The sequence below is a fragment of the Saccopteryx leptura genome, chromosome 2 (assembly GCF_036850995.1).
Source record: "Saccopteryx leptura isolate mSacLep1 chromosome 2, mSacLep1_pri_phased_curated, whole genome shotgun sequence".
NCBI lineage: Eukaryota > Metazoa > Chordata > Mammalia > Chiroptera > Emballonuridae > Saccopteryx > Saccopteryx leptura.
The window spans coordinates 171361144-171382467 of NC_089504.1; the positions used below are offsets into that span (position 1 = coordinate 171361144).

At 41.1% G+C, this 21324-nt stretch overlaps 1 protein-coding gene across 11 annotated transcripts in view; it reads left to right on the plus strand.

Annotated features, from left to right (window-relative positions):
• Positions 1-21324, plus strand: part of FRY (FRY microtubule binding protein) — a 569880-nt gene that overhangs the window by 380379 nt on the left and 168177 nt on the right. For all 11 annotated transcript variants that reach the window (XM_066369318.1, XM_066369317.1, XM_066369307.1 and 8 more), the window contains 5 exons: positions 557-728; positions 2588-2720; positions 7027-7134; positions 16671-16929; positions 18664-18846. In XM_066369318.1, the coding sequence (XP_066225415.1) occupies positions 557-728; positions 2588-2720; positions 7027-7134; positions 16671-16929; positions 18664-18846 (855 nt within the window). The remainder of the gene's footprint in view (positions 1-556; positions 729-2587; positions 2721-7026; positions 7135-16670; positions 16930-18663; positions 18847-21324) is intronic.

Below are 21324 nucleotides of genomic sequence, written 5' to 3' on the forward strand. Positions count from 1 at the left end.
CTGTTTATATCACATTTTGGAAAAGGCAAAACTATAGGTAACAGGTTCTGTGGCATTGAATTTTTAAAATTTGTTTCCAACTTACCAGCCTTGTGAATCAAAAGTCAACTACCTGCAACTGTAATTCCCCTGTGGAACTCTTGTTTTACTTATTCTTTGTGAATTAGCACTTGTGGCATCTCTCTTTCCAGGAGATAAGAACCTTAGTTTGCCTCAGTTTACCTCAGTTGCAGCTGCTCTGGAGAATGACCACTTGCCCCTGTGCAGTGTACCCAGGATCCCCCAAACAGAATGAGTATGACCATCACAAATGTACCCTCCAAGACTGTGGAAAATTTTCCAGGTTATTTTCTTGTGATGTTGTAAAAATAGTAGCAGAAACTGTATTTTATTTTCATAGGTTTGGCCTAGACTTTTGTGCCTTTATACTTACTTTCCCACACTAATCTAGATGGCAAGCCCCACCTCAACTGCTCTACAAGACTGATGGTTTCATTACACCACAGTAATAGTAATTGGGTCTCTCCTTGTATTCTGGGCACATTGTCTCTTACAGAGAATGAACGTCGGTTTACGGGCGTTCTTGGTCATAGCTGACAGCTTGCAGCAGAAAGACGGTGAACCGCCCATGCCTGTTACTGGCGCTGTGTTACCATCAGGAAACACGTTGAGAGTGAAGAAAACATATTTGAGTAAAACGCTCACTGAAGAGGAGGCCAAACTGATAGGTGGGTTTCAAAGATGTGTTAGATAGTGGATGTACTATTATGCCTTTAAAATGACCCAAGATGTTTACTTTAGATACACTTGGAAAAAAATCTTTATAAAAGCAACTGCATTTTGTTTGTTCCCTTTGAAACTTTCTGGCACTTCCTGGTAAACATTGTGCCAATTAAATGTTAGGCTTTTATCTGCAGTCTTTTCAAAGTTCTAATGTTATCTACAATTTATAGTAAATTTCTAAGACATCTGTGACCTTTGGTAGATAATTCTGTTTATACAGCAACAACATTTACATTCATGTATTCATTCATTTATTAGTTCATTTTTAAAGTTTCTTTCCTTCTTTATTTTCAGTAAAATTAGTTTAATCTGTGTTTTAAACGTGCCAACTATCACACAGTCTGGGTTATAGTGTGGGTTAAGCTTACATGAGACTGTCTTTTTCATTTAGCAATCTTAATCCCCAGAGGTGATTTTTTTTTCTGCATTTGTTTCTTTCTTCCTGAGCACCTGAATTAGAAACTTACCACAAACTCTGTCACCATAGTTCCTGGAATTCACGGAACTTAAAGGAAATACAAGAAGGCACCTTTTGCCTTATTTATTTTTGGCTCTGCAGTGCTTAATGAGTTCAAAAATATTTAATGCATTAGAAATAACCATTGATAATTATTTCATTAAAGCATAAATTATAAATACAGAGCAGTTTACTTTTCATTTTTATTATATACATAAATATATAAAATGCATATTTGCAGTACACATGCTGTACATATTTGTCTTTCCCTATAGGACATTGATGTTATATTTAATGAGACCAGTAACAATAATATAGCTACAGTACATTTTTCTTCATTTTAAAATTTATGATGTGAATGCATTTTGTTTACGTTCTAAAAAAATCCACACATATATTTCAGAGAATAATATGAAGTTATGAAAAATCCTAACCCCAAATGGGAAATATTCTTCATTCATATAATCACTAAGAATGGTGAATCCTTATGCTAATTAGTAACATAAAAATTCTAATGTAAAACTTTCTATTTCCTTGTTTATTTTAACTCTTCTTAAAAATGTTTCCCTTTGAAGTAATAGAATTCCTTTTTATTGGATTTAAATGGTTAATTGGTGAATACCCACTAAGTATAGGGCATTGTACTAAGAGATTGAATTAGACTTTGTTCAAAGAAGCCATTGACCCATAGAAAGTCTTCAGTAAAAAGTGTCATAGAAGGCCCTGGCCGGTTGGCTCAGCGGTAGAGCGTCGGCCTGGTGTGCGGGGGACCCAGGTTCGATTCCCGGCCAGGGCACATAGGAGAAGCGCCCATTTGCTTCTCCACCCCCACCCCCTCCTTCCTCTCTGTCTCTCTCTTCCCCTCCCGCAGCGAGACTCCATTGGAGCAAGGATGGCCCGGGCGCTGGGGATGGCTCCTTGGCCTCCGCCCCAGGCGCTAGAGTGGCTCTGGTCTCGGCAGAGCGACGCCCCGGAGGGGCAGAGCATCGCCCCCTGGTGGGCAGAGCGTCGCCCCTGGTGGGCGTGCCGGGTAGATCCCAGTCGGGCGCATGCGGGAGTCTGTCTGACTGTCTCTCCCCGTTTCCAGCTTCAGAAAAATACAAAATACACTGTGGTGGCGCAGTGGATGAAGTATCAACCTGAAATACTGAGGTTACCAGTTTGAAACCCTGGGCTTGCCCAGTCAAAGCACATCTGGGAGTTCATGCTTCTTGCTCTCCTCCTTCTCTCTCTCTCTATTTGTCTCTCTCTCTCCCCCCTCTCTAAAAATGAATTTTAAAAAAGTGTTATAGAGAATGAATAAACTAAGATTTCATTAAGATGTGACTATAATGCATGTTTTTTTAGGCATGTCACTGTATTATTCTCAAGTACGAAAAGCTGTGGACAACATTTTAAGGCACCTTGATAAAGAAGTAGGAAGGTGTATGATGCTAACTAACGTCCAGATGTTAAACAAAGAACCTGAGGACATGATCACGTGAGTACAGTGAAGACTAAGTCTCAATAAAGGGTTGATTAACGAAGACACACTGGCAGAGATTCTTCTCATTTATTCTGTGTAGCTGACCCTTGAACAACATGGGAGTTAGGGCACTGACCCCTGCACAGTCAAAAATCCATGTGTAACTTTTGTCTCCCAAAAACTTACCTACTAATAGCCTACTCTTAACCAGATATCTTACCAATAACAGTCTATCAGCTCATATTTTGTATGCTATATGTACTATACACTGTATTCTTAAAATAAAGTGAGCTAGAGAAAAGAAAATATTAAGAAAACCGTAAGGAAGGGAAAATATATTTACAATACTGTGTGTATTATTGAGAAACATCTGTGTGTAAGAGAACCCGTGCAGTTGAAACCCATGTTCAAGGATCAACTGTGTTTTGTTCTCATCTTAGAATCAGATTTTTGAGATGTGTTAAGATGGTAAAAACATAGTACTTTGATAATATTTGACTATAAAAATAAGTTTAAACTTGAGATTGATCTATTTTGGTTATGTCTGAAGTATCATTAGACTAGTACATTAGAAAATGGGCTCAAGACTCATTCGCTGGTTCACATTTTTCAGAAGTGGTGTTTTGTTCCCAAGCTTGATCACATTGTGACTGTGACATCATCAGTTTATAGACATTTCATCTTTATAAATCTCACATTCACTTGTTTCTTAGTCCTGAACTGTGAGAGTTAAACTTGGTGAAAGTCTCTATGTAACCATGTCACGGAAATACTGGATTTTAAGAAAGCATTTGTAACTTTGAATGTAGAAATAAAATTTTCTATTTGAAAATCGAAGACCTAGGTTTTGTTATTAGAGTTCTGCTAAAGAAACTTACACAATTTGTATTTGATTAATTATATCAGGAACTAGGATTGGGTTTTAACTTTACATTTTAAGGAAGTTTCTATTTTGTTGCTGGACTGTGAATGAATTATATTTGGCATCTATAGCATAAATTTCCAAAAATATAATTAGGAAAAAATCTTTTGTCATTCAACATATCCAGTTTCAAATACCATAGTTAGTTAGAAGGTTGTTATCTATATAGGGAAGTTCATATTGTCAGTACATATTTTTATTACAAGGGTGGCACATTGAAAATAGTATGACAAAACAAAACATGATAAAGTAAAATTTACAGAATTATTTTAAATATATATTTAGCATCATATAAAGTTAAAATGTAAGTCTCCTCCTCAGATCTCCACTTGAAATCTGCCACCATTCCCTAGCTCAGTGTGATTCCTTCCAGACCTTTCCCTGTGTCAGCACAACTATATATATACTGTTTTTTACAAAAAAATGGGATTATGCAATGCATGCTATCCTGAAGCTTGCCATTTTATCAAATTAATATGAAGACTTTTCAACTGAAATGACATCAGAATTGAAACTGACCAAAGCTAATAACATTAAATATTTTGTCTGCAGCTCATTTCTTACCTTGCAAGTCACCAGATTGTCCATAAACCTTTAACATTATTGTTTCATACTCTCTGAATATGTTATAGCAATTTTAAATTTATAACGTAGAAGATACAAGAAATGCTTTTCAAACTTCTGCCATAGAGTTGTTTCCTCCTTTAAAAAAGTAAAGAAATGAAAGACCTTTAAAGGAAGACTTTACTAATAATCAAGAGATTACAAGATAGGGTCAGGACCAAAACAGTATATTCAAAAGCATAAAAAGGTGCAGGTTTAAATATACATGTAAACATTTCATTTATATTTTAACCAATACCTTAAACTTTTTCCAAGATGATTCTTTACTTTTTCCTATTGAACCATCCTGAGACCCCCAAAAGGAGCTAGTAATATTTTTCATGCTACACTTTAAGGCAGATTCCAGAGTGGAAAGTAACTCATTGCTATACTTCTCAAACAAACAAAGAAAGAACCACAACACAAGCAAGGAGAAACATTAGGGAGTCATAGAGTCATGGAAACACATAGGAGAAGAGTGTTGATGTCTACACCACGCTAATGGAAACGGTTATTGGACTTAATATGAGGTTGGTTCACCACTTTCCCAGGCCCAGTTTAAGGTTTGAACTTAAACATGAAGTGTTCTGTGTCATATTGTTTTCATTTTCCATTCCTTTTGTGTGCTAGCAGATAATAATAATAACTGTTAATGAAAATGATGTTGGGGGGATGCAGTCACAGGCTTCCTCTAAAAGCCCAGACAGCAAGGACTGCAGTAGTAAAAGGAAACCCTATACCAGCTGGAGTCTCTAATCCAGGCTTGCTCAATCAGCATGGAAGCCTGCCGAGAATTCATCGTGCACTCCAGGACAGGCAGCATCATCCCTGTTCTGATAGATATGGAAAATAATCCCAGCTGTTTAAAACATCTGGTGAGCAAGCTAGGAGGACTTTTTAAATGACTCACTGAGTTGCACATGAACAATTAGAAGAGATCCTCAGCTCTAACTCTGTCCAGGTATTGAGAGCGACATTTGAGGGTCCTCTGGCCTTCAGCCAATTGAAAACCAATGCACGATGGCTTCCTCTCTGCAGTCCTCACACACCCCAGGCAGGACATGGGAAAGGAGACAAACAGTCTCAGGATTTTCCACAGATGCAGAGTGTTTTAGAAGTCAACATATATTGTACCTCTTTTATTTTTTACATCAACAGTTTTGGATTTATTCTTAACAAACTTACAAAAACATGCTAGAAAGTAAAGTCACAGAGTAAAATTGCTGTCTGATTATCATCTTTTCTTTTTAAGGTTTTATTTACTGATTTTATAGAGTGGAGTGAGGGAGAGAAAGGGGGACAAGGAGCAGGAAGGTAGTAGTTGCTTCTCCTATGTGCTTTGACCAGGCAAGCCTGGGGTTTCGAACTGGCGACCTCAGTGTTCAGTCAGTGCTCTATCTACTGTGCCACCAGGTCAGGCTGATTATCATCTTTAGATTGTAGAGAATTTTTCCTTGTTGCATTTCTCTTCAGACTACAGTTACTGTTCCAGGAAGGGATTACTGCTTTGCTACTTTACATTTTCAGTATGTTTGTATCCTACAATTTTATTAATTTGGTGGCAATTTTATGTTTGTCCTCTGAAGACTAAATCATCAGAATTTTAAATATGCTGTTATATTTGGTTATTTCAAAAATTTGATGCATATTTAAGTTTTTTTTAAGATTATTGATAATATAGGTGGTTAAGAAGGCAGTTACCTATTTAAACAGCTAAAAATGGAAATAATTTATAACAGAATTTACATTTCCCTCTGATTTTACAACAGAATATAGACGGCATTAATTAATTTTCACCATTCATATTCTCAAGGAAAATGAGAAGAAGGTAGGAATCTCCATAGATGTCTGGCCTATCAGAGTAATTTTAAAAACCGGAAGTGAGTGTACAGCAATATGCTCTGTGGTATTTTACTTGACATTATGGAGGATTTATTTTGTAAGTGCTTCATTAAAAAACAACAATAGGGGTGGGAACTCTAGAGGAGAAGCACAGCTCATCATGGAGAAAAGTTTTCAGATGCCATGCTTGTTGGGGACAACATTGCTTGTCTAATGTCCATTTTTGAATGCTGAGTGTAGGAAGGACTGCCATGTGTTTCTTTTTTTTTTGTATCTTTCTGAAGCTGGAAACGGGGAGACAGTCAGACAGACTCCTGCATGCGCCCTACCAGGATCCACCCGGCATGCCCACCAGGGGGTGATGCTCTGCCCATCTGGGCGTCGCTCTGTTGCGACCAGAGCCACTCTAGCACCTGAGGCAGAGGCCATGGAGCCATCCCCAGTGCCCGGGCCATCTTTGCTTCAATGGAGCCTTGGCTGCGGGAGGGGAAGAGAGAGACAAAGAGGAAGGAGAGGGGGAGGGGTAAAGAAGCAGATGGGTGCTTCTCCTGTGTGCCCTGGCCGGAAATCGAACCCGGGACTTCTGCACGCCAGGCCGGCGCTCTACCACTAAGCCAACCGGCCAGGGCTGCCATGTGTTTCTTGTCTACTGATGCATTGTAGGCATGTATGTAAATTCAGTGCTTTTAATGCAGTCCACAGGGGCCCAATCCCATGAGACTGTGTACAGGCTGTGTGTACAATGCTGTTGACACCAGCATTTTTTTCTTCAGATACAGACCTCTGACATTCCAATCTTTATAACTTCTTTTAGAGCTGGCTGCAAAGGGCATAACCATTTGAGAATGATATGGAGCAAACACCAGGCATGGGTTCTACTCTTTGTTTACACAGTTGATCAGTTTTTTCTATGATAACAATTGACTATGTTTAAACCTTGTCTTCACATTCTAGGGGTGAGAGAAAACCTAAAATAGACCTTTTCAGGACGTGTGTTGCCGCAATTCCCCGCCTGCTTCCTGACGGGATGTCTAAACTCGAACTCATTGACTTGCTGGCTAGGTAGGTGAAATCACCATGTGCATTCTTTGACCAAATTGATTTTAATTTTTTTCCATGGTTTCCTTAAAAAAGAATAATTAATAAAAATTGACAAAGATTTACCAAAAGATGAATATAGAAAAAATTTGTTGTGAATTTTCCATGTTTAAGAGGTTTCAAATTTGATGTAGAAAACAATACATAATGTAACCAACAATCCAAGGCCTGAAACCTGTGCATATTAACAGCACAAAGAGTGTGGCACAGAGTACAGTGTGTGGAGGGGGACTTTGGACAGGGGAAGTCAGTACGTTGTCCTGGGAGAAGGTGGAGCCAGAGCTGCCCTTTGAAAAAAAGATGGAATTCAAAAGGCAAAGGGATAGGCATGAGCAAAGGCAGAGAGGTGGGGCTGGGATGTGAGGAAATGGGTCTGACTGGCAAAATGTTTGTTTCGGCTCTGATTCTAATCTGAAGCCCACAGACCCTCCCTCAGGAGGCTGAGAAGGTAGGTAACAGGGCCCCTAAACAAATTTTAGTACTTTCAATAGCTGCCCTAAATCATATATTTGTTACCCTTTCCATTCCTCCACAAGAATGCACAGTTCAGCTAAAGTTAATTTGTTTGGAGGGGGATTGTATTATTATTACTTTTTATTAAGTGAGAGGAGGGGAGGCAGAGAGTTAGATTCCCGCATGCACCCTGACTGGGATCCATCAGGCAAACCCCCTACTGGGCAATGCTCTGCCCATCTGGGGCCGTTGCTCTGTTGCTTGGCAACAGAGCTATTTTTAGCACCTGGGGTGGAGGCCATGGAGCTATCCTCAGTGCCCAGGACCAACTTGCTTGAACCAATCGAGCCATGGCTGTGGGAGGAGAAGAGAGAGGGAGGAGGGTGAGGGGTAGAGAAGCAGATGGTCGCTTTTCCTGTGTGCAGTGACTGGGAATCAAATGCAGGAAATCCACATACCAGGCCAATGCTCTACCACTGAGCCAACTGACGAGGGCCAGAGTGTATCATTTTTGTTAGGTAAGCTTAACTTTTTTTGTTGATGTCAGGTTGCAGTTATGCCTGTCCTTAATTTAAGAATCAATAACTTCTTGAATCCTTGAAATATCTTATGAAAGTTTGTTAATAGGTTATATATTCAAATAGACCAATAAAAAATAAATTAAATCTTTAAAGTGACTTATGATCTAAATGCTGTTTAGAAGGCAACATCATGAGAAACACCAGGTGCTTGGAGGGAATGGACAGGGGAGAACAAAAGTTATCCTGGATTTGATAAAAAGAAGTTTAGAAACCCAATGATAAAAAGAAACAGAAATAAGACATGAGAGGTAGATTTTCAGTTCATCTTTACTATCAGTTAAGGTGTTTAGACTGATGGTGTTTTAAGAAGAATAACGACAACAAATTCCCTTTTTGGTGGGTTAATCTGATAATGGTGGACTAACAAATATTAGTACAGACTTGTTTACCTACATTATCTAGGCTGGGAGAATAGCCTTTGGTCAACATCCAAATAAAATCCCCAAGCTCCCTTCCCATGTGAGCACAGGTCACCCAGTGGCCTCCCTTGGCTCCTGGGTATCCCCATAAAGTACCGTGTGTCCTGGCCATTTTGGTCAAGGTGCTCCGGTTCTGGTCAGCCAGCTTGGCCTCTTCTGTTGACCACTTCCTACTATCAGTCCATAACTTTTGTAGCCCACTGTTCTTCCCCATTTCTCTTCACTCCAGGGCAGACACGGCCACTCCCTCCCTTCACCCAGCCACACCAGCTCAAGGGTGCTGCTATGTCGAAAAGTTTACAGAAGCCTCTTTCCTTTGGGAACCACCATTGCAGGCCGCGGTGCCCTCTGACCAGAACCTTCTAGCCTTCTGGCTTTGTCACCTATTACCTATAACTTGTTCTTTGCTGTGATCAGTGACCTCTGGGCTTTGGGTTTATTCTTCTTTCTCCCATTTCATGTTTATGACCTATTTTAAGAAGACTATAAAGTTAAAAAATTACAGTCTAGGCTCTTGCAACTGGAATGTGTCGGGGCGCATTGGCAAGAAGCAGGGAAGCTGTGGGGATGAGGGGACAAAAGCCTCCATCAAAAGGGGGCGTAGGTCCCAGCTGAGGTAAAAAGGGTGGATTCTCAGAGGGTAACAAACAAGGTAATCAGGAGTGGGGGGAGCTGAGGAAGACAAACTAAAATTCTTTGACGAGTCATCCATTCATCCATATCGAGTCTGCCAGGGTGACAGCAAACTAGATGAGAGAACAGTGCCCATATTACCTAGAAATATGAGGGGCAGCCTGTCCATTTGCCATGGACAACAGAGAGGGCAGTGTGGCTAAGGGACAGGTGTCTCCGCAGAGGAGGGACTGCTGAGTGAAAAGGCTAGCCGTGGCTGTGGGAATCGGAGGGAACCCCTCTCCATGGCCCGTGCACCACCAGAGAATGAAACGTCGCCATCTGACAGATTTGGAGGCAATACCAAAAAATGAGAACAAAACCGAATCATTTGGAAAGCTTGCATTTTGCATGCCTGCTTTGCCATTTTACTAGCTGTGTGAACTAGACAAATTATTAACCCCTCAGCCTATCAATTTTTCCTTCATAAAACTGTTGAGAAGGCTAAATAACATAAGATATATGCTCTTTGGATAATCCAGGGAAAATGGAGCAGCAGGGAGAAGGCAGGTGTCAGTGAAATTGGAGGAAAAGGAGAGTTCACTTCCTTCAAGGAAGCTGTGATTGATAGTTAATATACACAGCAAGGCCTTTAAAACTTCATGTAGTGTTCTGGTCAAGTATCTAATGCTGTTTTGCTGCAAATGTGTGGCAGACACTTACCTCTGCGGTCACTTCCCTAGCCTGTTCAGTGACGCCTGAGCCTGTGGACCACAAAGCCAGCAGCTCAAGAGGGGATTCTGTGGGATGTGCCGGGATGTCAGCGCTGTCTGTAGCACACCGTGTTTGCTGTTACGTGTCTTCTTCCAAAGCCCAGAACAATGAGTACTGTCATTATGAACCAGTAAATATTCTCAACAGTTCATGTATTAGGACAAAATCAAAATCATATATTATATGGAAGCCCAGGAAGAGGCCTTTTTCATAAGCTTCAGGAGAAGCCAGAGACTGTTTTCCTCAGGGGAAGGATCCTAAGCTGTGAGTGAGTGGATCCCGAGAGGGTCAGAGGACAAAAGTAAAGAAACTCAGTAGGAATAAATAGTGAGTTTCAAGTCATTGGTCAATTTAGTTCCCCACAGTCCAGTCACGTTTGGATTAAATTGACTTTTGAGATAATATGTGGTCTAGACACAGTATGAGACCTTTTTATTTCATTCTTCACGGTCACATACATGGTATATATATATATATATTTTATATATATATAATTTTAATTTTTTTTAATTTATTCCTTTTTAGAGAGGAGAGAGAGACAGGGAGAGAGAGGAGAGAGAGACAGAGAGAGAGAAAGGGGGGAGGAGCTGGAAGCATCAAATCCCATATGTGCCTTGACCAGGCAAGCCCAGGGTTTTGAACTGGCAACCTCAGCATTTCCAGGTCGACACTTTATCCACTGCACCACCACAGGTCAGGCACATGGTATATTTTTACTGAAGAAAAACTTGGTTTTCTTCATAATTGGCAAAATAAGACCAACATTCATGCCAACTCCTGGTCCCTCCCAGCTCATTTCCCTGGATAAAGAGTTTCAAGGGTATGTCCCACATAACTGCCCCCAGGGCCCCTTCCCAGCATTTCAGGTAATGGTCAATATCATGGACACTCTAACCTTAGACTTACATGAATATGTTTAACGTGACAATGGGTATGGAATGAAACTGACAAACACTTTTGTCCACTCTGAAATTTCTCATTTTATATGTTGCTCAGCCCACTACAGTGGCTGAGTGGGAAGAATCTGTTCATTTAAACCCCGTGGAAGATATGCAGGGTTTCCTGACTTCATGATAAGATCTGTGGGAACACTTCCTTCCTGCTTTTCATAGAGCCTTCCCTTCTCAGCCATCTGGGGACCCCCAAGAATTCTCCACATGGGGAGGGGCTACTTCTCTCCTTGGCAGTCATCATCCTTCTCTCACTCCCTACCCCAGATGCCTCCTGCTCCATAAGAAGGAAATTTCCCTTCAACGGTCTCCAGCTCATGTCCTTTGCACTAAGGGTTTGCTGTTCAGTATTTCCCCTCCTCTTTCAAAACTTTGTTATAGGGTTGTGACAATGCACAGCAATCACTTAGCATAGTACCCACAGCACAGTTAGGTGCTCAGCAAATGTTAGTTTTGGACATCCTTACATTGAGTCACATAGTATACTGTGATGTACAATGCATTTGGATTTGCATGTTAGGAGAGCTGGCCACCTATTATTGATACCTATTTTCAGATTAAACTTCAGAATAGTAAAGCCAGTAGCCCAAATATACAGAATTTTTCTGAAACCAAATGGAATTGACATATATCATTGGTTTATGCAAACTGACAAGTAAATGCCCTATATGCAGTGTTTACTTATAACTTCTGAGAGTTTATATACATACGTCAGTGATCTTCTGTGGTATTGGAACAACATTTATCACTTACCACTTATCATCCGCTTTTCAGGATAATACTGTCTAGTGGAAGCTGGCTCACTGGTTTGAGTCGCTGAATGAGAACTGTGGTCCCAGTTTCATATATCACCTCAATAAAGCACTTAAATCTTATTTTAATTGAGATGTAGTTCAAAGTGCTGTAAGTGGTGGGAGTTTTTTCTTTAATGAGAAGAAATCCACCACTTCTGGTGAACAATTCCAAGTTTAAGAGTCCACCCATCAGCAGGTGCCTCCTCTTGGAAACCCTTTGTCTCTTGAATTTCACTCTAAAGCCATTTTTTCCTCTGCTGCCCCTGGTGACATCATGGGGGGCAGGTCCCTTACCTCTTCCTAGTGACCTTTCGTTTATTCTGCAGCCATTCAGAGGAGGCCATTTTGGACTCCTAATGGCTCTTTTCTTTTGGATATGACTTTTCCATTTGAAATCACTCCCTTTTAATTCATGTACCTCTGTGTAACAAAATTATTCCAAGCTGCCATGCTGGTTCTATCGGAACCTGAGGCTCACCTTTACCAAACTGTTTTTTACAAAGTCCTTTGTCTGAGCTGGCCAACCAAGGGGGGGGGGTGCTGTCATACCCACTTACCTGCTCTAGGTCACTGCCAAATGTTGACCCTGGCCCAGCTGAGCAGATGCCTCTGCATGTTAATCTGGCCAGCCGGTCAGTACACCTCATGGCAGCGGCCTGGGAAGGACAGCTGCAGTGACACTGGCAATAGTGGCTTCTGTTGGTCTATGTTAATGGCTTTGTAACTGTGGAGTCTTTTTAAGCCTCCTTAATGGTTTTTTTGTGTATTACCATGTGTCTGTTACCCTGTTTTAGGCTTGGTCCCCCAGCTGGTTAGATTTCTGCATGAGCATTCTCTTGTAGTCTCTCTGTTCTTTTAATTACTGCCACCAAACTCTCTCCTAAGACAGTTTTTTAATAGTACTTATAGATTATTTTGCAGTAAAGGACTTGTCCTTTCTGTTTGGACTTCTCTAGATGGCCCAGCAAGGGTCTGGTGAACTGTCCTCTCCTCACCCTACTCCTGGCTTGCTGGACAAGGTGACATCAGAGGACCCGCCAGTCTGGGCCGACACCACGCTGCTTTCCTATACATCCTGAACAGTCGAGTTGGCTGGATGTCTTTCTCATTTAACTCTGAGTCTTCTCTTCCTTGTTGGGTCCTACTTTTTGTTTTACAATAGTAAAGTTCATGTGAATCACAAGATGATCTGTGATTATCTGGTTAAAATCTAATAAAAGATGAGAAAGATCTGGGTTTCAGAAGAAATGACATCTGTATCTGATAGGCAGCTCTGTATCCACACTGTTCAAGGGACAAACACAGGGACCCATGCTGCCCTTCTCCGGGCCTTGTCCCTTCTCCCTCACCTGCTGCCACACAGACTTGCCTTGATACATTCTTCTCACTCATTCTCAGTTCCATGATAGTCCGTACCTTTTCCTTCTGTAAGGATCCACTTTTATCTTCTGTTGGGTCTTCAGTTCCTGAAGCTCCTCCACCCACCCCACCTCTGACCTGTCTCTTCATTCCCCAGTCATGTTTTTGAGCTTTTACACTGGTCAAACATGTGAATGCCATCATATCAAGAGGAATGCCCTCCCACAGATATCAGCATTGTACAACTTTGGGGCTGTCATAGTCCTTATGCTCCTACATTGTGGGTTTAAGATTATTAAAATAGCTGCGAGGTTGCAAATTATGAAAAAGTAAAGTTAAATGAAGAGTAGAATTCATCTCATTCGGAAAACTCAGAGCAGCGGTCCTTTCTTAAAAGCTTCATCTAAATAGACCATGACATGGCTTTTATTTTGACTCTAAAGACAGATGCTTTCCTGGTTTCATGACTATATTGGTTTGCTCAGCTACCATAATCAAGTACCACAAACCAGGGGCTTTAACACAGAAAGGCGTGGCTTCACAGTTTTGGAGGCTGGAAGTCCAACATTGCAGTGCCAGGAGGGGTGGTTCCTTCTGAGGCTGTGAGGGAGCATCTGGTCCCTGCCTATGTAATGGATGTGTCGGCACTTTCTGGCCTTCTTTGGTGTTCCTTGGCTTGTAGAAGAATCACCCCCAGTCTCTACCTTCATTTGGAGATATGTTGGTTTCCCTGTCTCCAAATTTTCCCTTTTTATAAGGATACCAGTCTAGTGGATCAGGGGCCCACCTGGCTCCAGCATGACCAAATCATGTCCCATCCTGAGGTCCTGGATCTGAATATATGAATCTGGGGAGAACACAATTCAATCCATAACAGTGGCCAGCATCTTCATCCTTAGTTAACATTTGCCAAGTGCCTGTTGTTACTGTCCTAAGGAGGTGCTTTGTCAACTGCAGAAGCTTATTCTCTACGCATAATCATAGGCACGTAAAAATACAGTAGACAGCAGCCTGACTGGGCAGTGGCGCAGGGGATAGAGCATCAGACTGGGATGCGGAAAACCCAGGTTTGAGACCCCAAGGTCGCCAGCTTGAGCGAGGGCTCATCTGGTTTGAGCAAAAAGCTCACCAGCTTGAGCCCAATGTTGCTGGCTGAAGCAAGGGGTTACTTGGTCTGCTGAAGGCCCGCGGTCAAGGCACGTATGAGAAAGCAATCAATGAACAACTAAGGTGTTGCAATATGCAACGAAAAACTAATGATTGATGCTTCTCATCTCTTCATTCCTGTCTGTCTGTCCCTGTCTATCCCTCTCTCTGACAAAAAAAAAAATTTAAATAAATAAATAAATAAATAATAAAAAAAATACAGTAAACAGTAATAATAACCTGAAGATGGAGAAATGGCTTCATTTTTCAGAAACTGGTGTTTCACATTCTGGGCTCAAAAAGAAATTAAAGCTGCTTATAAAGTGAAGAGATGTTTTTTTCCAAATATGTAGTCTTCACGTGGGGTGGCGGGGGCTCCCTTTAGCCCAGCCTCAAGCAGAGTGGCCCAGCTTTTTTACATATAACATGTTAGAGTTCTGCATGAAAGAAGTGAATGGATTGCTGATTGGGATACAAAATTTGTGAATTCCCATCTCAGACAGTTCTTCAGTGGAAGCCAGGCTTCCAGGGCTCTTGGTTTTCTTTTGAGCAACTGAGATCTCCTCAAAAGCTGTGACTTGGTTGGGTCTTTCTTGAAGAATTAGCTTCACTCTTTCTTCTGCACATCTTTCTGGGACTTTACTTGCTTTGGGAACAGGAAATAGATCTTCCTTGACTTGATATATATCTGCTTGTTTGCGAGCTTTTGCCTGGTTATTTGGACCTGGCTAAATCTGGACCAGTTAGTGTGCTTTAGGCTTCAGAGAATAAGAAAAGTATTTGTTTATCAAGTTTCTGAAATACTGTCTATTCAAAAATGTGGAACTGTACTGGACTTATTTTACTGAGAAAACTTTAGATTAAAGATTAGAAGTCTTGGGTCAGAATTCTGGATTTTAAAGAAGTTCCTTAACCACTCTGGGTCCAATTTTTCTTTCTGTTGGTTGAGGATAATATTTACCCTGTTTGTGGGAGGCCCCATGGACAGGCCTCCTTTTCTGACAGTGAACACTTCCAGGTTGCTGAGTCCTAGAAATTTTCTCTCCTAAACATCTTGGCCTTTAACTGTCCCTTCCTTGCTACTTCTCTGCCTCAGGTCTCTGCCACTCCCTCAACTTGTTGCCTAAATCACTGCAGTGACCTCCTGGCCAGCCTTACTGCCTTTTTTTTTTTTCAGATGTGAAGTAATTATGTTACTTCTGCCATAACTTTCAGGAAGCATTCATTTTCCTCTACTGATAGCAGCAGCCAGCATTTACTGGTTGCTCTGCCTGTTGTCTGTGGTGCTAAGCACTGGGACCCCCGTGACCCTCAGGACATGTCTGTGAGGTGCAGGTGCAGGTGTTGTCCCCACTTTCTAGAGGGGCTCTGAGGCTTGGGGAGATTAGCTAGATAGCATGAGGTCACATGGCTAATGAGTGCCAGAAGCAAGACACTGTGTTGGGCAGTCTGATTCTAGAGTTTCCCTACTATAGTGCCTCCCTGGGTGGTCCACGGACCTTGGCTGAGCTGCCCCTGCTGCTTCTCCAGCATTATTCCACACAGTACCCTACCAACAGATGTAGTCACACTGACTCCACAGCCTGGAGGCTGCATGCAGCAGGAATAGCACCTGAAAATATCTGGGTATTGAATAAATGAATGAAAGAGTCTATAAAGCATTGTTAACTAAAATACCTCATACCAATTGTTGAGATTTAATGCAGGTTAAACCAGAAATACACTGATACTCTTCAGTTGACTAGCAAGGTTGCTCAGCCCTGGTACTACCAACATTTTTGGCTAGATAATTCTGTGTAATGGGGAGTTGTCCTATGTACTGGAAGGTGTTTGCCAGCTTGCCTGTCTTTACCTGCTAGAGAGATGTCAGGAGTACTCGCCAACATGTGATAACCAACAACATCTCCCCTGACAATCAAATATCCCTTTGGAGGCCAAACCAATTAAGGACACCCGGCCTAACCTTGAATTGCTCATTTTCACTGAGTGCCTTGTTACTCCAATACTCAAGTTTTTCAACCTTAGAAGTGGTAGGATTTGATAGTAATTTATTCTGTAGTCAATAATGTAAAAAAAAGTGTTCATGTGCAGCTAAATGCCATGTGGTATCTTATATTACATTCTGAAACAGAAATCAGGACACAGGTGGAAAACTGGTGAACTCTGAGTAAAATCTGTAGCTTATTAGTTAATAGCATTGTACAAATGTTAATTTCATAGTTTTAATAGAGTGTGCCATTGTTATAAAGATGTTAATATGATTGTAGGTGAGTGAAGAATATAATAACATATTAGGGGAGGTTGACAAATTTTTCAGACACAAGTTAAGGCAGAGCCCTGATGATATTTCTTCATAGAGCTAGAGAAAAAGTTAATGAAGTATGATTTTACTGTCTTTTATTCATGTCACAGGCTCTCCATTCACATGGATGATGAACTGCGCCATATTGCACAAAATTCTCTCCAGGGCTTGCTGGTTGACTTCCCGGACTGGAGGGAAGATGTCCTATTCGGCTTTACCACCTTCCTACTCCGGGAAGTAAATGACATGCATCACAGCCTCCTGGACTCCTCCCTGAAGCTTCTGCTTCAGCTGCTTACCCAGTGGAAACTGGTCATACAAACTCATGGGAAAAACTATGAGCAAGCCTGCAAAACCAGAAATTCAGAGGTGATGTTCACACTTCTCCCACTGATTAATATGGAAATAAATCAGTTGCAGCCCAGAGAACCTCAGGAGTTCTTACTTTTGTCTCCCTCAGAACTTTCTCCTGAGTGCTAACCCTTAATTTTTCTATCAGCCTAAATTGTGACCAAAAGGTTCAGGGTGTGATTTGCCACATCAGGTTAGATTTGTTAACATTAATAAGCCATTTTAGGAGTAGAACTATTTTTTGATTAAAAAAAATTTTTTTTTTTATTTTTCTGAAGCTAGAAACAGGGAGAGACAGTCAGACAGACTCCCGCATGCACCCAACCGGGATCCACCCGGCACTCCCACCAGGGGGCGACGTTCTGCCCACCAGGGGGCGATGCTCTGCCCCTTGGGGGCGTCGCTCTGCCGCTACCAGAGCCACTCTAGCGCCTGGGGCAGAGGCCAAGGAGCCATTCCCAGTGCCCGAGCCACCTTTGCTCCAATGGAGCCTCAGCTGCGGGAGGGGAAGAGAGAGACAGAGAGGAAAGAGAGGGGGAGGGGTGGAGAAGCAGATGGGCGCCTCTCCTGTGTGCCCTGGCTGGGAATCGAACCTGGGACTTCTGCACGCCAGGCCAACGCTCTACCACTGAACCAACCGGCCAGGGCTTTGATAAAATTTTGATAATAAATGTATTTGTAAGAACGAATGACAGCAGGCCAGAAAGGGAGAGCTGGTTTATGGATACAAGTATGGCGATGGAAAGGCTGTGGACAGGGTTAGAAAAGTTAGCTGCTCACTAGTTTTTTTCATAGCAACATATTGGTTGTGTCATCAACTATCCATAGAGAAGAAAGTGCTGTCTTGTGGTTTCTTTTTCTTTCATGCCTCAGTTCTAAGAATGACAAAACCTCATAATAACATTTGGAAGAGCTGGTGGAGGAGCAGGGTTGTCAGAGGAGAACCAGGACAGTGGTGGCCTGGAGTGGCAATGAGCAGGTGGAGAAGGGGGTCTAGCTGGAGAAGAGATGAACAGAGAATCTGAGGAATGTGTTCTCATTGTATGACAGTTCCCTGTATGACAGGGATAGCTGCATTTAGGGACCAGCTAAGATTCCACATGTGCTGCCATCAGTGATGAGGTCATAGTCATTCTACTCCCTTGTGTTGTTCTACACATGCCAAAAGGTGATAGGTCAGAAAGCAAAGATTGTGCATGCTCATGAAAGAGAAACTGCAGCAAAGATGGAATCTGTCCTGTTGCTCAGCTTGCATTTGTTTCAGACTCACTCGGTTGTAGTTTGGGAATGTTCAGAACCCATCTCATAAACACCCAAAACCTATATTGGAATTCAAAACCAGTAAGCAAGTCTCATTAGAAAGTAAATGTTTGAAAATTCAATTTAGTAATATACAAAGGTTATAGAGAACTTAAGTAAAAGCAAATTAGGCCACAGTGATTGAATATTTAGAGTAATTCCAAATGGTATGGATGAAAAAAGTATATTTATTAATGTTAATAGCCTTTAAAAAGTTATTATTATAGAAACAGATGATTGATGGTATCCCAAGGTGATAATATATCTAAAAACAAAAAGAGATCTTTGACATTTCATGAATAACAATAAATGTATAGACATGTCTGGACCTAAGCCATTAAAATTTATTTTAATATCAAATGGTTCAATGTGCCCAAAGATGTAATATAAGAGTAGCTTCTTCTTCCACTGTTATTTTTCTGAATATAGAATGTTGTTCTCATTGTATGACAGTTCATTGCGAATGGCTCCAGCCACCGAATGCAGTCGGAACGAGGTCCCCAGTGCAATGTCCTCCATGCTGTGGAGGGCTTCGCTCTGGTTTTGCTCTGCAGTTTCCAGGTGGCCACACGCAAACTGTCCGTCCTAATACTCAAGGAAATCCGAGCTTTATTTCTTGCCCTGGGGCAGCCTGAGGTATTAATTATTCTTCTGAATTTTCCAATTCATTTATTTCTTTCAGCAGTTTTAAAGTTTAGATTAAAAGCCGTAAATGATGCATTACTATTTTATGTTCTTTCATGTCATACATGATGTCAACAAATAATTTTTGATTCGTGTTGGGTTATTTATTTATTTATTTATTTTATTTAGCGAGAGGAGGGGACGCAGAGACAGACTCCCACATATGTCTTGATCAGGATCTACCCAGCAAGTGGGATGTTCTATTCATCTGGGGCATTGCTTCATTGCTCAGCAACTGAGCTCTTTTTAGCACCTGAGACAGAGGCCATGGAGTCATCCTCAGTGCCCAGGGCCAACTTGCTGCAGTTGAGTCATGGCTATAGGAGTGGAAGGGGAGAGAGGGAGAGAGAGCTATGCAAAAGGAGGAGGGGTGGAAAATCAAATGGTTGCTTTTTCTGTGTGCTCTGACCAGGAATCAAACCAGGGACATCTATATGCCAGATGGATGCTCCACAACTGAGGGTTTTTAATTATGAAATAGCACTCTTAATCTATAAGAGACAAGTCATATATTATGAGAGCAATGGAAAAGCTCATTTATGATTCTTCAAGGCATGGTGCTTGTTAAAAAAAAGTGAAGAATTTTTAAATTTGGTTATAGGTATTGTTCAGCACAGATCAAATTAGGCAGACATAATCATGTTTATATTAGAGAACAAACTTAAGAAAATAATGCTTACCATTTAAAATGATTAAGATACTAAACAGTCTGACTAACAAAGTCATTTAATCTTTTTTTCCTTTTTTAATAATTTTTCCATTGATTTGAGAGAGATAAAAAGGAAGGGGGAAGAAGGAGAGAGAGAGAGCTTCAACTTATTGTTCCACTTAATTATTTCATTTAGTTGTGTACCTATTGATTGCTTCTCATGTGTGCCCTGACTGGGGATTGAACCTATGACCTTGGTGTACCAGGACAATACTCTAAGCACTGAGCAACCTGGCAAGGGCCTGTTCAATCTTCACAACAGTAGAAAAATTGCATCAGGAGAAAACATGTCTCCTTGAGATGGAAGAAGCCCGTGGTTAAGCACCAGAGGTTTCAGCTAACCTGCCCTGAGTCAAGCTCACCCTTGTTCAGGTCTTCAGGCTCATAGCCTGCTGGCACAGGTGGCCAAACCCCAGGCATGAGTCAGTGAAAGAAAGGCCAGCTTCCTATGCCACTGCTTCTTTAGAAAATTGGTATTTTCCATTTTCTTGTTTTAAATCACTGATGTTCATTTATGATCCTCAGTATGGTCATTATCTTTACAAAGTAGTTTTAAATTTCTTGCAGTACTTGTTACCTTTCTTCAGATAGCTATCAGATATATTGTAGTATAGGACCATGCCTCTGGTATCTGGCGAATGGATCTCTGAGCCATGCTATATTTTGGTAAACCTTCATTAAATCTCTAATTATAATAATACTGATTATAATAATTACCATGTGTGTGTGTCAATCACTGCATAAGTGTTCTATGCACATATCATCTCACTTAACCCTCATATAACCTAAGAACAAGTATTGTTATTACCCCAGATATACAGGCACTGACACTGAGGCTTGAGGAGATTAAAGGCCTTACCCAAAACCCAACAGCTAGGACACGACACAACCAGAGTTGAAAGCCAGGTACAGAGGCTTCTGAAACCCCATGTTCATAACTGCTCTTCCAGCAGGCTGGCAGGGACGTTTCTGCATGTTGTTCACTTTCATCAGCCATGACTCTTTGGAAACCATTCTCATTCTCATTTGTAAATCATTCTCATACATGAATAAAGACATTCCAGTGCTTTCCTATAAGACTTTTAAGTAAATAATTGTATATATCTGAGCTTCTCTATAATACAGGATGGCAAACATAGACACACATACACACATATATACATATGTATATATAAATATATTAAGTATATATGTATACATTTGCCATAAGTATATACGTATGTATATTCTACATACTATTCATGTAAAAGAAGGGATTAAGGCCGTGGTTTTCAACCATTTTACACTTGGGAGACTGATGAAAATACAATTATTTAGGGGACGACAAAGGCAGAAATCACCCTGAACATAAGCAAATTTAACTAAGATCATCAATTATATAATCTTCACACAACATCAAGGTGGTTAACTCTTCTGTGGACTGGCACAAAATTTTTGGTGGCTGCCTCACGGACCAGCAGTTGGAAAACACTGGAGTAAGGAATACAAATTGATAGTTACAAAATAGTCACGGGATTTAAAGTACAGCATAGGAAATATAGTCAATCATGTAATAACCGTGTATGGTGTGAGGTGGGTACCTGAAATATTGAGGCAACCACATTGTCAAGTATCCAAGTGTTATACTTTCTCTCATGTCCACTCCAGTTTGCTTCTTTTACCAAATACCTGTACTGTATACCACATAGATACCACAGAGAGTATGTGGTCTGTCTCCAGTG